At 36.9% G+C, this 16,630-nt stretch overlaps 1 protein-coding gene and 1 long non-coding RNA gene across 2 annotated transcripts; both read left to right on the forward strand.

The window, feature by feature from the left end:
* Nucleotides 1-6,311: 6,311 nt before the first annotated feature.
* On the forward strand, nucleotides 6,312-8,449 carry LOC122087380 (protein PSK SIMULATOR 3-like). The gene is made up of 2 exons (XM_042656486.1): nucleotides 6,312-7,013; nucleotides 7,103-8,449. The coding sequence occupies exons 1-2, from the start codon at nucleotides 6,543-6,545 to the stop codon at nucleotides 8,075-8,077; spliced, it is 1,446 nt and encodes a 481-aa protein (XP_042512420.1). The 5' UTR covers nucleotides 6,312-6,542; the 3' UTR covers nucleotides 8,078-8,449.
* Nucleotides 8,450-13,193: 4,744 nt separating this feature from the next.
* Nucleotides 13,194-14,373, forward strand: LOC122087543. The gene is made up of 2 exons (XR_006142764.1): nucleotides 13,194-13,438; nucleotides 13,896-14,373. It is a non-coding gene; the product is annotated as an uncharacterized LOC122087543 (long non-coding RNA).
* Nucleotides 14,374-16,630: the final 2,257 nt, after the last annotated feature.

The raw sequence follows: 16,630 nt of genomic DNA on the forward strand, positions 1-16,630 counted from the left end.
CCCCCCCCCCCCCTCTTATTTTACTGATCGTTGGAGGGAGAGATTCTCTCTTCTCTTGTGCACAAGTCCCTTTCCAATATCTTTCATTTCTTAGTCAATTTTCAAATATGGCCAAAATTTTTCTAGCTAGGTCACCAGTTAACATTACAACGGAGTTAAAACTATAGATTGATTGAAATTGAAACCAGGTTGAAAACCATAGTGCTTAATACCTAAAGCAATGAACCAAATATTTAATTTTTTAGAGGGTTGAAAAGTGAACCAAATACTTGCACAGGCTAAGCAGCTGGAAGAAATATAGAGAAAGGGAATTGTTGAAACTATCATACATATTGGAAGATCAATCGTACATTACAAAGACACATTATTGTGCCATGTGCCATGTGTCACGTTAGATGGGATTAAAATTTGGTGATCAGAGTAGACTACAAGGTAGATTTCTTTCTCATATTTATCCAAATAAGAATTGCTAAGTGTCAAAATAAAGTCTTGAAATTTTTTACATATGACTTAGTCCAAACGAATTACTTTGCCATCTAATGCGAAAGTCGCGAAAAAAAATAATTTGTTTTTTCCTTGAGTTATCTTTTTTTATTTATTTATTTAAGAAAGTAAGCATGCTATACAATTTTCCAGTGAATCTAATGTTTCCCAAATTTTCGAACACTGTCATAAAAATGGAAACTAATTATTAATAATTTCTTAATTGAATTAGCATTTGAGTTTCCTAACCAAAAAAATTGACTTGGGAGTTTGAGTCCCTAAAGCTCCATACCACCACGTGTGGTACAAACGGTAGTATCATAATGAGTCATAAAAGGGGGCATCTTTCTTATGTCTTTATTATGTTCTTATCCTTCTCATACAACAGTCAAAATACCCACAATGGAGGTATAAATTGTTTGTAAGAGAGGATCAATTGACTAGGTCAAAACAAAGACACGGTTCATCAATGATGTCTCAAGCCCCCACAGTAGTGATCCTTTAATTTTTTTCAATCATAAGTGTCCCTAATCCTTGTCATGGGCTGTTACAAATTAATTTTCATAAATGATATAGTTGGGAAATGATCAAAAAACCCTAATGACTTTAGATTCCTCATTCTCTCTCTGACACAGACGCACAAAGGTGACTCCAGAGCAACTCCACACCAAACAAAAAGGCCTTCAAGGGACAAAGAAAATGATAAACAAAAAAGGCCTTCAATGAAAAAAGAAAATAATAAAGAAATGAAGGAAAAAGCAAAGGATGAAGATAATATTTTTTCTTCCTTTCTCCTAATGATGGAGTTTTGGCAATGCTAAAGTATTTGAGAACTTATAAAATTGTATGATTGGTGTAAAGTTTTTTATTTTTTAATTGTATAATTGATAATATTATCAAGGAAGGAGGTACTGATGAAACTTTAAAGGGAAAATGTTCTTTTTTAAGGAGCACGGCCTACATCAACGCTCCCTCTGTCCATCTCTCTCCTTCCCAAATGGGAGGAGAGAGATAAACAAATGGGAGCAATAGCATAGACCATAATCTTGGATAAAGAACTATAGAAGAAGCTAATCCTGCACCTTCAATGGGTTCGTGCTTCTTTGCAAGCTCTTGGATTTAACCTCTGGTGAAGGATTTTAATGCCTTTCTATCATCATGCTCCAACTCAAAATCAGGGTTCATTGCTTAAAGCTATTTTCTTTAAATATTTTTTTCAGTTTTTCGTTTCTTAGTGAAGGTTTTCTACAACATCATGGTGGAAAATTGCACTAATGAGAGTGTGGGAGACATATTCGTTCAATAAGGGTTCCCCATTTTATCTGAAAAGTAAGATTGTTAGTGTGGGCTCAATGACTCATTATGTGAGGTGTGGAAAGAATTCCTTCTCCGGTGTCGTCGGGATCTTTTTTTTATTATGAAATATTTAGGAATAAGCAATTAGCAGTCAAGCAAGGCTTCAAGGTAGAACAAGAGATTCATGACAATCTTTCCCAAACAATATTCCTTCTCCCTTTGATGTCTCCATGTAAACTCGCGTGTGTCATGCGTGTGAGTGGAATATCAGAGTCTTCCACGTAAGTACAATGATGGCTTCCACGTGTGGAGAGTCCACCAGTAGTAGGAGAAGGAGCATCTTTACGAGGTTCTAAAGTGTGTGTAAGGTACCATGTCCACATAAAGTGGAACCCTCCTTACAAATATGAGAAAAGAAAGCATATTTCACTATTCTTTCTTCTCACACTTCAAACCACCCCTTCTCTTCATCTCTTAAAATCAGAGTTTATAACAAAGTGGGATCCAAGTAATGTAGGTTCAGGTCCCCATCATGGTGGGGAACATTGAAAGAAAATATTGGAGACTAAGTGGAAGTGATCAAGGCCAAGCAAAAAAAGAGCCTTCCATTATTCTTTTTTTTTTCTTGGGGTTTGAAAATCTATACGGGTTCTTCCTTCTAGGAGTCATGGACACAGTGGCCCACTAAGAAAATGCCACTTGGATATCTTCCAATTTTGAGTAACAAAGGTGGATCTTGGCTTTGTCAAGTATTAGGTGTGCTCCCACCTTAAAAATTCATGGTGGTTAAGGTTTCACAGCCACATCCCTACTGAATGGGCGCCACACATTCATCATTTATCTTCTTGGATTGCTCATTTCGGAAAGCAAATTATCGATTAATGGGTTCGAGCAAATCGATTGGTGGACAATCGCACACGATTGTTGTTCCTATTCATGCCATTTGTCATATTGTCATCCATATGATTTAAGCCTAGGAAAATGGATGCACTACAATAAACAATGTCATAATATTGTTAGTGATACCAAAATTAGTATCAATGAAGAGTAAGTGGATTCCATGTTAGCAGATCAGGTCATTGAGGTACTAATTGGGTCTGATTGGAAAATTGAAATTCTTTGGTGGCAAATCTTTTCAAGTACCATGCACCATGTACCATGTACCATGTACCTTGTTTCATATTTTCAAATATTACTTTGCATTCTATCATACTATTACTACTATTTCTTGTACTCTTACAATTTTGGGTGTACGGATGCTCTTGCCTTCTTATTGTATCCCTAAAATCAAATCCAAAATAATAGTATAAAAGAATATCTCTCTCTCTTCATGTCTGATATAAACAAGCACGGAGATGGTTTTCTCTTATTTTTACAGTGGCTAAAACCCTTTTTTTTTTCTTGTGGTGCTTATAAATATTTATATGTTTGTTAATGATTCTCTTTGGATACATAAGGTCTAGAGTTTTTTATAAATTATCACTTGCATATACACTCTTCTTCCTCTTAGTGATGTCAACTATTTACAAAAGCAAATTGGAAAGCCATTTTCGCTACAAGTGGAGGCATCATAATTAGCATGGTTGACAGTTTTAGATTGTTTAAACTTTAATAGCCACAAGGATTGCGCTTGTATAAGGCTTCATTCTATGTTAGAGATAACTCTTGATTAAAATAATTAATGGATGAGTTTCTCTCTCTCTCTCTCTCTCTCTCTCTCTCTGATCTAAATTTCATCCTAAATAGGAATCTATAGATGAAGATATTTGCAGCCTGACAAGAAAATTTGTAGATGAAGATACCCATCTCATACTAACAAGTAACATGATCAGATTTCACCAAAAAATTAAGTAATATGATTAGATTACCTCAGTAATTTAGATTCTTCACATTGAAAATGACCTCACCAGATGTTAGTTCCTATTCAAATTACTAATGGAGGCTGATTTAGAGTAGAGAAAATCTTATTGTAATCAAAATGGGGAATTAAGAAGTTGTAATTAACTTTCTTTTTTTGCCTTTTAAGATATAATTTTTTTTCCGTGACGATAAATCATGTTATTTCACATAAATATTACATTAAATAATTTTCAATATTTTGAAAACCTTTTTTTACCTTGCATGATATAGATTTTGAAAACTTTGTTTTTTCTTTCATCCTTGCGTTAAATAAATTTTAAAAACTTTTTTTTTATCCCTTTAGATTTTACTTTAATTTCTTATAGAGGAGGAGCTTCGTCCATCTAACGTTCTCTAACTCACACACAATCTCTATTTTCAGGGAGGCAAGACCATCTTGTCATAGCACCCTTGAAAACATGTATTATGTACATATGGACATTCGAATGTTAGACGGACATAGCTCTTTCTCTTTCTCTTTCTCTCATTATTTCTTAGTTAGAGCATTTTAACAATGCAATAAATGAACGACAAATGTCATCATACCGAGGTATCCACATGTCAATTTTATGGAAGGTTTCCCCCCTCTTCTTTTTTACTCTTTTATTTCTTCGATTCTTGGATGGATAAAAAGACAAAAGAGGACAAGGTAAAAAAAAATGATTGAACAAAGACAAAGAGAGGATGAAAAGGGGAGATGAACAGTGATTTTTTTAAGACACTTATATCAAGATACATAGATGTAGGGAGGATGCCCTTCTCCTTCCGACAAGTCAAGAAGGATCTAGTAATACTGCCCTTAAAATGGTAAACAAGTATAAGCCAATAGGTGAAAGATTGGGAACCCCTAAGCCTTGATGAGGTCTGATTCCAACCCAAAAATGCAATATTGTAATTAATCTTCCCCACTAACCATGTGATTCTGAGTTAATGGGTTTCCCTAAATTCCCAATACAATGAACTAAGAAGCTTTGATGCTTCACCACTCTCTTTAGTCAAAATGAATCATTCACTTTCTCAGTAAGAAATGACCCCACTTCTTGTAATCATGATTAATTGGTAGGCTAAATCCAAACAGAGTCCTGAGGAATTAAGCTAATTAAATCCATTTGGTCCAACCATCTAAAACACAAAATATTGCCCAACTAGGGTCAGACCAGCCTGGCCGGTCCAGTGCTTAAAATTACTTGTGTTTGTTCATTACTAGTCAAAATTGATCATATCAATAAGATTAGCCTCCAAATGAGTAATACCCTACATGGATGAGTAGATAAACACTCATTAGAAGTTGACAAGTATATAGAATTAGACATGGATTGGCCTTCACTGATTTTCAGTCATTTCATATCGAAATCAACCTGAACCCTAAAAATTGGAATCAGTAAGAAGAAGCAAAGATTTTCCAAATTTTATGATTTATTTATTAATCAATAAACTTGCAGATCTTGATACAAGAAGTAAGTTTCATTGGTTTTTTGCTATTCTCCTTTCTCCAACATAACAAAGCTTGCAGTGTCTTTTTGTACTTAACGCACAACATGCCATTGATAATGATTCTACTACGATGCCACAAATCGCAAGTTGATCCTAAGTAATCGTTGTGTTTCATTGGATTGTAGAGTAATTAATTACTTTGTTTAGATTGGGGAATTACTACGATTCTTCATGAATAAGCTTGAATTCTCTAGTCCAAAGTCACTTTTAGGTATTACACAATCTCTTTCCCCTAGACATGATAAAGCTGATAAAACGACGTGTTACTATCATTTCTTCATTCTAGATTGTAAAAGAATGAAACAATGATTAAAACAATTAATTGTGATCGTACATGAAAATCGGAAATAATCAAACTAAGGTTCATAAAATCAGCATCAGATGTTGCGGCGGTTCACCCAATTCGATTCAGATTACTTAAACCATCCAATTAATTGTCATCCAAGAGAATTAAGAAGAAAAAAAAAAGCAACTGCAATTTGCCTATTGGCCCATGTTCAATCAGTCTATTCCAACAGTGAACCCGTCTTTGCTTTGCTCACGCGCTATTGAGTTTATCAACTTATCATTCAGATTGCCCCACCTTTTCTTCCTTTTTTTCTCTCTCTAGATGAACCATGAAATGGATTGGGAAGTTCAAAAGTTGGACCCACCGAGAAATTGATGGAGAGAGAGAATGAGTAGAGAGAGAAGGGCACACGTGCGTGAGCTCTATTGTAGTTTTTGTCGTACGTGGAGCCCATATGCTCACCACTGATTCTAATGCCAATTCACACGAACACAAACAAACAATTTTTATTTTTATTTTTTTATTTATTCAATAGAATCCAACAAACATAATTACTTAATATAAATTCACCGGCTTTCGGCTTAGTGATTGTAATAAACAATTAAAGATTACCAAAATTGAAGTCAAGAAATTTACATAAAAATATGAGTTGGGTCGTGGACCGATTGTTCTAATACCACTGCTACGATCTTGAAAGAACTCAACCTTATAAATCAACTTACAAGGTAAGAAGACCCAAAACTATATCAATCCATATTAATTTCTCATCCCCATAAACTAATATGCGATCTTAACATTTTCCTACACAAACAAATACTTCCAAGAGGTTATATATAACACCCCCAAGAGATTCATCTCTCTCTCTCTCTCCAAAGACTAATTGAAAAGCTTTCAACATCCCACGAGCATAAATCTGCTTCTTATAACACTCTTTTGTCCTTAACTCTGCAACTCTACTCTCAATTATTTCTCTTCATCTCCCTCTCCTCCATAACTTCTCACTACTCTTACAACAACCCATCACCCCAAACACTTCCCTTTCTTTCCCTTTCCTCATCTTCATCTTCTATCCTTCAAGTCCATGGCTCTTGAGACATGGCTAATTAAGGTAAAGATTGCAGTCTCAAATGGTCTAGACGCCATCAAATTACATAAAACTTCCACCAAGAAATCAAATGTCCGCGTCCTCGCCTTCGAGATCGCCGGTTTCATGTCGAAACTCATCCATCTTTGGCACTCCCTTTCAGAAAAGAACATCCATCGCCTTCACCATGAATCCATATCTCTAGAGGGAGTACACAAAATTGTATCCAACGATGATACTTTCCTCTTATCTCTTGCCTGTGCTGAGATGGTTCAAAACTTAAGGCTTCTAGCCAAGTCTGTGTCAAGGCTCAGCAAACGCTGCAACCCTGATTCAGGTCTCCAATGTTTTGATCGTTTGTTTGAAGAATTCTCCTCCACAGGACTTGACCCTAATGGCTGGGTCTTGGGTAGCAAGGAGATGGAGTTGAAGCTAAAGAAAATGGATCGTTACGTGACACTAACCATGGTTGGTTTTATTCAAAAATCTCTTATTATTACTATTGTTCTTGTTCTTTGATCCATCATATTGATCTTATGTAAATTTCTATTTATCAGACTCTCCGTAAAGAGATGGACGAGCTTTCGGAAATTGAGCATGGCTTGAAGAAATTATTAATACAATGCACGGAGCCTGACCTTTTGATCAAACAGAAGAAGATAGCTGATCTCCAACAAAAGCTCTTTTGGCATAAACAAGAAGTGAAGCACTTAAAAGAGATATCTCTTTGGGGGAGAAGCTTTGATACTATCAATTCAATACTTGCAAGATCAGTGTTCACCATTCTAGCAAGAATTAAGGTTGTGTTTGGCGTTGGACCGCCGGCGATTCATCTACCTCGAAGCTTGTCTGTATCAGCCATGGTTTACCCTTCTGAAACTACCAATACTACTACTACTAGTAAATTTGTGTCAGGGCCCTTGGAGTCAGATGGGATTAAGGAGATTCTCAATGGATGGCTCTCACCCAAACCTCACATAGGAAGAGAATCCAGACCTGATCAGAATAGGTTCTTGGAGTCAGATTCAAAGATACTTAAGCCACCACCAAGTACCTTAGGAGCAGCAGCTCTAGCTCTACACTACTCAAATTTGATTATTGTGATAGAGAAGATGATCAGATCACCACAATTGGTTGGTGTTGATGCAAGGGATGATCTCTATGCCATGTTGCCTACTAGTATTAGAGTATCACTGAGGGCTAGATTGAGAGGAGTTGGCTTTTCGGCGAATGACCCAGTACTCGCTGGAGAGTGGAGAGATGCATTAGGGAGGATCTTGGGTTGGTTATCACCTTTGGCTCATAATATGATTAAGTGGCAGAATGAAAGAAGCTTTGAGCAGCAGAATTTGTTACCAAAGACTAATGTTCTTCTCTTTCAGACACTATACTTTGCAAACCAGGCAAAGACTGAGGCTGCCATTACAGAGCTTCTTGTGGGTCTGAATTATATATGGAGATATGAGAGAGAGATGAGCTCTAAGGCCTTTTTGGAAGGCTCCAACTTACCAAATTTGCAGACATCTGGTTGAGGTCTCAGGGATGATTCTTTCTTTCTTTTTCTTTTTTTTTCAAGTTTTATATGGATTGGTTCATCCATTTTTTTCCCCCTTTATTTACTCTCTTCTCCCTTTTCTTTGTATTTGGTGTAATTAGATGGAGGCAATGGAGCTGATTTGCTTTAGATTAATGGGGAAGTTTGTTTTCCTTCCATTGATCTAATATTTTAATATAGAAGATATGTGTAAATAGCATTTTATATGTGTATTTCTTAACCACCATTTTATGGGATTTTTCTTATTTAGTTGATTAGAGTTACCCTTGGATGGCTATGTGAGTTGCTAGATGCAACAGTGGGAATCAAAGGTTCTAAATTCAAAACTGTTTCAGACCCTTTTGCCTAATAGATCTAAAATTGTTTTACCTTTTTTCTCCAATCTATAATAGATGTGACTGAGAATCCTAGGTGATTGATCTTCTGGCTAGGATGAACAGTTGACTGTGTAGACCTCGGTAGGGCTTGCTTAATTGCCTCAAAAGATAATTATCTTTACCAATTTGACTGGGCCTTGTGACTTCTAGGGAGTCTATAAGTAGTTAAGTGCACTCTTCAATTATAGGCTAGAGAGAGAGAGAGAGAGAGAGAGGGGGTAATATGTTCATCAAATAAAGAATGATACACATAAAGAAATTTTAGGCTAGAGAGAGAGAGAGAGAGGGTAATATGTTTATCAAATAAAGAATGATACCCATAAAGAAATTTTAGGCTAGAGAGAGAGAGAGGGGGATATGTTCATCAAATAAAGAATGATACCCATAAAGAAATTTTAATTTACTTTGTTGTTATATGAAAAATCTTCTTTAACTAGTAATTTAGAATTCAAAAACTGATTGATTGGTCTAATGATCCATTAAAAAAACATTTATAGTTCATTTTTTTATTCTCAGAAAGGGGATGGGTTGGGCTAACCATAGTCCATGATAACAGTCTCAGACCCATTAGTCCATCCCAGCCCCCTCCTATTTTGTTGTTTCTTCTTCCTTTTCTGCTTCTATTGATTTTTCTCTTTTCCTTTTGTCACAGTTGGTAGAATTGATTTTACTTTTGTTTGCTTTAAGGGTAACATTGGAGGCATATAGGATTATAGGGATCTTCCTTGGATGCTGCTAATTAAGATAGGCCAATACTTGAAGCTTCGCCCTCTTGCTTTTGGGTTTGTCACCTTTCGGGTTGATGATGATTCCTCTATTAGTCTTTGGCTTAACCATTGATACCCTTAGGATGTGTTCCTTCACATTGTTGGAGCAAGAACTAGTCATAGTATGGATTTTTGTAAGTAACCCTTAGTTATGGACAATCTTACACATGATGGTTGGGCTCCCCTCTGTCTTTCTCCCCCTGATGACTGCACTTTCGAGCACTCTTTCTTCCATACCCAAAAGGCCCTCAGGTTATGGTGATGCCTTTGTTTGGTATCCTTCTTCAAGCATGGGACCTCATAAGAGTTTGTGGCCCTTTTGTTTCCATACCGTAAGATGGTTTGGTTTAAAGGTCATGTATAGTCTTGTTGTGTAATGGTACTGTCAATAAGAATGAGGCCCACTCCTCTTATGGGGCGAGGAAAGGGAAGTGGGCAAAGGGTCCTTTTCACTTGATTTCTACCATTGCTTTTAACAATGATACACGCTTGCGTACTAATGTTGCCTTTCTTTCTACTCTTACTTAAAGGATTGTTGATCTTTAGCCCCCGCACTTGGTTACACTCAATTAAATTTGCACCTAATTTTAGTTTTGTTTGGGTTAGTGTCTGTTTGGTGGGCCTTTTATATTGCCTTCCAACATAGTCCTTCCGTATTTAGAGGCACATACCGGCCTCCCCTTCTTGATGTCAATGTTTGAATACTCTTGAAGATGTCATCTCTTCTTTAGTTTGGAAAGGGATTATGGCTAAGTGTTGGCCTAAGTGAAAGAGGACTTTGCCTTTCTCAACGGAATGGATTTGAGTGGAAATATCTTTCGCTGGCAAAACTATTTCCATTTTTTTGTGGGTAAACTTACCTTTGGGCTTCCATCTAGCATATTTGGATGGACTGCTATCCAAAAAATTGGATCCAAAACTCTAGATTTTTCTGATAGATTTGGGACTCTATAGATTTATATTCGCAATATAGTCTCGACAGTCTCCTAAATGTGTGTTGAATCCCCAAAAAACAGGCTCATTATTTTCTCCAGAGGTCTCCCCCCTTGCTTTCTCTCCTTATCTGAGGCTTTGTGTATCCTTTCTTTTTTATTGTCTTTCTTGTAAAATCTCTCCTTTTTCCCCAGCTTTCAGGGCCTTTTTGTATATCTCTTTCCTTGAGATAATAATTTTTTTATTCACAAAAAATAGAAGATAGGTCAATACCTAACCAGCCAAAGAATCAGTAATCCACTAGATGCCTTACATTTGGCCTTTTTTAAATGAAGGAAACAGATGCTTGGAATCCATAACAGACTACCAAAAAAAAGAAAAGAATCCATAACAGACAAGCATAGCAATAAACAATTCTGTGCTTTTCCTTGGTGTTTCAAGAAATGCCAAAATGGCAGCTAAAGCTACATATTACCAGCATGGAACGCTGCACCTAGTGCTAGAGATTTGGTTTAAAAAAATGGTAAGGGGGTGTAGATGGAGTTTCTCTCTCTTTCAATTATTCAAATTGGTTCAACACCCCAGTACTCCCCCTTGTTCCGATTGGCAGTTTTGACCTCAATACTCCCCCTTGTATTTTGGTTGGGTTGATATATAAGTAGGCATGTTTAGCTATTGAATAACATATTTGTACATCTTGGATCATTAGTATCCATGAATGTATCATGAGGACTTTCTCTTTGAAAGCCCTTATATATATATATATATATATATGATTAAATTGTGATTGATGATCAGTCAAACAAATTTTTATGGACAAATCTTTTTTTTTTCGTGAGAGGTCTTCGTGTCATAGACACAAGGAAATGTAATGACCATCGTGTCTCTGTTTGAGGGTGTACGCTCCTATGTGTAGATGCAAGGGCCTTTCACGGATAGAAAACACGTACCCAATTAATAAATGAGATTTGTTATCAATTCATACTTAACAACCTAGAAACACTTGGGCAGTCCATCTTTAGTTGTATCTAGGACTGACTATTTGTTAGAGATTCTGATCCTCCAGATCAAGTACATCCACAATTATCCACATGGGTTCTGTTAGGCACATGATCCACCTGCCTCCCATTGCCAATCCATAGGGTAAGTCCTACCTATTTTAGGGCTAATTTGGTATGATTTTGGTTTCAATTGAATTCGGGTTACTTTCAGATTGATTTCGTGAGACAGTCAACAAATAAATTCTTAGTCAAGAAATTGATTTTGTTTAAGAATAAGAAATTCATTTAATAGTTCAATTTCTGATAATATATTATCTATATTTTTGAGAGAGAGTGATGGTTGTTAGAGCAAACACCAAGAAAAATATGAAATAGATCCACACAATACAGAAATTTAATGAGGTTCACACACCGGTGTTGTGTGCTATATCTTCAGGCGAAGAAGAAGGTGTTTCACTGTGCAAAAGAAAGATTACACCCACGCAACGGTGAGAAAACTTGCCATGAAATCCTAACTCGAAAAACCCCTCAAATTACAATGACTTGCTCAACAAGACGATAGTATATAATATACTCCAAATTGTGGGTCGACCCATCGGGTCCCGGTCAATCTGGTTGAAGCTCCGGGCTTGGGCAACCCCTCTGCTTCCATCACAGATCTCAGAAAAACTTTTCATTCGGATCGTCACCAAAATATGTCGAAGTGAGTCAATCTTCAAAATGGGTCATGAATTCAAGACAAACTTAACAATGGTAGGAATTGTAAATGAGGGGCGAGTTCCTAGGATGGCGGTGGCACATTATTATAATAACCATTATTATTATATGAACAACCAATATTTAGTCATGAAACACACGTGTTCTGTTTTTTCTTGATAATTTCATATGTATTTCTTGAAAAAAAAAAGACCATAAGCATGTGGTAAATTATTCTTAAATTCCATTGTTTTAAGCTATTATTATTGGAAAATGTTCTCTAATCCGACCACTGAGGGTACACTAGCACTCTCTTTTCTATCTCTCCTCATGTGAAATGACATATCTACCCCCTATATACGATACCATTTCATCACTTCTTATTGGTGTACTCCCTATATCGATTGTTCAATTGTGAAATGGGCTAGATTTTGGGTCATTTGGATAGGTGAGGTCCAAACTCATATACAATTCTTTTGCCTTGGAGACCCCATTCGCTAGGCCAGTTATCCTCTTAGCCAAGGCCATTCACAAGGCCAACACTCCTCGTCAGTGGCTGCCTCTTCTCTAGCAGTGCTTCTTTGTGTTGTGTTGAGATGTTAGGGTTAAGGTTTGTGATTTTCTTCCTTGCTCGGACTAATTTGTCCTTCCCCTCTAGTTGGACATTCGGACTGGGTTGTAAAAGTTTTTTGTAGTCATTTGGGTCCTAATTTGTGCACTTTATGGGTTTTTTGTATCCTTATAGGGTTTGTAACTATCCCCTTGGGCTGTATTTCCCTTTCTTTTATTGCATTTACTATTCACGCAAAAGAAAAAAGTACAGCTGTATTGGGCTAAGCTTTACCGGCCCAATAGACCTACTGACATAAATATGCCATTGTTAAACTTGGCTGCCAAACTGTGCCTTAACCCAGAGAGGCCATCCTAGTGGGCAAGGAATCTAACAATGAACTGCTCCAAAACTTGGGTCAAATTTGAAAGGGGTTCATCTTACGGGCAAGCCCAGCTCAAGACCTTAAAAAAGCCCAAGCCTGACTACAGTCTCGCAATTGTTAGGATTTGGTTAGTCTGGCTTGATGGGCTTCGGCCCATGAACCCAAAGATCTATGTCAGGCCGGGAAGACAAAGTGGCAGAGTTCACATGACGATGTCATTGGGACGTTTTCGGTACAGATCGAGCTCGTCTGCGGCGTGCTTCCTTGGCGGAGCCTGGCGGAACCAACTTGCATTTCCGACACCTGGCGGACGACACGTGTATGGTGGATCATCCAATATTTTGTTTTGAAAACTCGACCGAGTCATCCAAAACGGTTCACCTCTTCTTCTTCTTCTTCTCCCTTCCTTCTCTCTTCTGGTCGTACGAAAGCTTCTCCCATATCTTCTGCAGATTGAGCCCTTTGTGTCCTCTCTTCTGTTCGGAGGAAGCAAACTCTCACATCGACCCTTACTCTCTTCTTCTTCTTCTCTCTCCTTACCCTCTTCTGTTCATAGCAGTGCCTAGGCGGTGAGCTGCTGCCTTTACCGTGAGACGCCATTCGAGTGAAAACCTAGGTTTATCCATTCAGTTATGCTCCTTCTTCTTCTTCATTAAATATTTTTCATTTACATTATGGTTAGATTTCTAATGAATAATTTGGGTTTTTTTGTTTATTGCAAAGTCATTTCAGATCAATCCCCCCCCCCTAATGCCCTTTTTCTTTCGATACTGAAAAATTAATACATCTTCTAGTTAATTATGGATTATCTCCCTCTTTAAAGGCCCATAATGCAGACTTAGTTGATGCCAAAATGCTTCTATCACAGCTCAAGATTGTTGGATGAAGTCGTGATTAGTGGGGGTTGCTTAAATTTAGGGTAGAAGAGGTGGAGATAAGATAACCATTGATTAATTAGTCTGGGGGTTTGTAGTGGTGGTTGACTGGTTCCTACTGCCCAAATAAAGTATCCAATAACTATGCCTACTGAGATCAACCTTATTTCTCATTATGGTTGAATTGTTTGTTTCTCATGATCTGCATCAGGGGAATAGCCTAAAGCAAGGAGATATGGGAGAAGCTTTCGTACAACCAGAAGAGGGAAAGGAGGGACAAGAAGAAGAAGAAGAAGAAGAGGAGGTGAACCGTTTTGGTCGACCCGGTTGAGTTTTCAAAACCAAATATTAGATGATCCACCATACACGTGTCGGCATCGCAAGTTGGCTCTGCCAGGCTCCGCCAAAAAAGCACGCCGCAGACGAGCTCGAACCTTTCGGTACCAGTATCGACCTTGATCGATACGGATCAGCCGATATGATACATACATCCATTTCGGATGAAATAAATGGCTTTTTATCCAATGTTAGTCCGTACGGCTTATACATGTCGATATCAGTATCAGTATTGCCGGCATCTGATACCCATCCCAATATTGTTATGCAAACTCCAGTAAAATAGATGTAGACATTTTATCATTATATAGCTAATGTACTCCTCATTATTAGTATTTCACACTACTTGGTCCTGGAAGTGGGCGAGTCTCTTGCACAATAACTTACGTTGGATTATTGCAACATGTTAATCACATGTACAAAACTTGAAAACAGCCTCTCTTGCAAAGCAATGGGTAAGGTTACGTACATTTGCCCCTCTCAAATCCTGATAATAGTAGGAGCCTCGTGTATTAGGTCGCTCTTTATTGTATGATCTTGGAAAGAAATAACTGCAATTCAATTCATGGAACGACAATCTTGGATAGCTAACTGATCATCCTCCGTAATAACATAGTAGACCCACATAGGGGTCAATTATAGACACATAGAAGGGTCAATAGGTGCCTAAGGTTACAATTCTTCGAAAGCAAGGAAATTGGTGCAAAACCAAACATCGATGCACTTAAGAGGAGTTGATCAAGTGACCCACCCTTAGGCATATACTCCATTGAGCACTGCAAATCACCATAGGTGTGAATGATAGGGTGTAGGACTTGTGTAGGAATAAATCAATTTTTATTTACTAGGTGTGAATGATAGGTGTAGCATTTGATAGTCATTCAGTTCTAGAAATGATGTTTTGTATCAAAAAATAATTTTTTGTTTCTATGTCAAAATGTCGTTTTAAAACAAAAAAATATTGTTTGGTGAACTTGTTTAAAAAACGATTACCCTAGTTGTTCACTTTTTTGTATTTGAAACGAAACCAAAAAGACAGAACAAATGTTTCGTTGTTTCATCATTTTGCGTTTCTAGCGTTTTTTGTCCTCTTTTCGTTCAAAAAAAAATTTTGAAAAACACCAATTTGACACGAAACACTTTATTCCGTTTTTTTATTCCCATAAATCTGAATGATTACCAAACACACCTAAAATTTATAACAATTGCTTAAAATTTTCCTGTAATTACTCAAATTCTCTTCCTAAGAACCTTTTTTTTCCTTATTCTCCACTTTATTCCCTAGTATTTTAGAATACCTAGATTACCCTCTATTGAGCAAGCAATTGGTGTTTCCTTGTCCCGTTTGGCTGTATCCATATATAAATATGGTTCAATTATATCAGTATACAATCAGGTAATCCTAATATGCAGTTAAGAGTTAAGAAATATGTACTGCCCAATTGCACAACTGTGTATTATCTCTTAGTTTATGATATATTTGATCTTTTAGTTATCATATATAATAAGTTACTATAATATCTTTTACCAAAAAAAAAAGTTACTATAATATCACATAACATCGCAGACAATGTTCGAGTTTTCCCATTTTTTATCTCAATCAAATTATATTCCTTAACTATGTATTGCCACATAATTAATTTATGATATGGGAAAAGTTTTATGAACAAGTATGGCAACTGTCATCCTCTCATCCTCCCATGAAATGACCTGTCTACATCATGTATCAAAATTTTGTATCACTTGTCATTGGCATGCTCCCTAATCCACTTGGACAACCCTCTCCCTCATGATCACAACTTTGCAGCCAAGTACCTGCAACCCCTTGTAACAGTCAAGGGAATGGAATGTCAAGAGTAGAGGTGGAAAATTTCACCTTAGAATGGTATTTTCAAACTTGCCCTTGGGATTTTTTTTCCTTAGAGCCATTTAAATTTTGTTTATGTTGTTTATGTATCTAGAAACAACTTTTCGTTTGTATGCTAAGAAACGATTTTTGGAATTATAAAAAAGGTGTTTGAGTTTTCTGTTTCCCGAAACATTTTCAGCAGTGTAATCGGATTAAAGACACGAGTGAAGGCACGATGTTGGAGTTGCATGTATATTTTGTGGAGATAAGCTTTAGAAGGATGAAGGCAACCCTAAACTGTGGGCTTTGCACAACTAAGTTGGAATCGTCGCTTTTGGATAGCCAAAAGTTTCAACAATGGGTTGAGGTTGGGGTACGGTGAGTGAAGTAGTGGGTTTTTCACAATTTTTGTCCCTCTTGTTTCTAGGAACTGAAAAATAAGTCTGACTTGTTTTTTTCCATTCCTTATAGACATAGAAATAGAAATAAATTTCTAGTTCTATTTCGAAAAATAAATGAAATAGCGTAGAAAAATCAAAACAGTTTTCGAGTTTTTTTTTTTTTTTTGAGCACAGAAAAAATGGAAAACATTCATCTCTGAAAACAAAGTCAAACGGTTCCGAAATTTTTTTCCTCCCTCTTGGTATACTTGGCCTTTAGTTGTGATTTTTATAAGGGAAAAGGTTCTATAAGACATGCCATGGGGCAGGGTACATTGTGTGTTATCGCCTCTATATATCTATCTTTCCTCTGCTCAAATG

This window comes from Macadamia integrifolia, chromosome 8 (assembly GCF_013358625.1).
Source record: "Macadamia integrifolia cultivar HAES 741 chromosome 8, SCU_Mint_v3, whole genome shotgun sequence".
In the NCBI taxonomy this organism is placed as follows: domain Eukaryota; kingdom Viridiplantae; phylum Streptophyta; class Magnoliopsida; order Proteales; family Proteaceae; genus Macadamia; species Macadamia integrifolia.

Coding starts and splice junctions, on each gene's coding strand:
- LOC122087380 (XM_042656486.1), top strand. CDS start 6,543: ATGGCTCTTGAGACATGGCTAATTAAGGTAAAGATTGCAGTCTCAAAT. Junction 7,014..7,102: donor GTTACGTGACACTAACCATG/GTTGGTTTTATT, acceptor TCTATTTATCAG/ACTCTCCGTAAAGAGATGGA.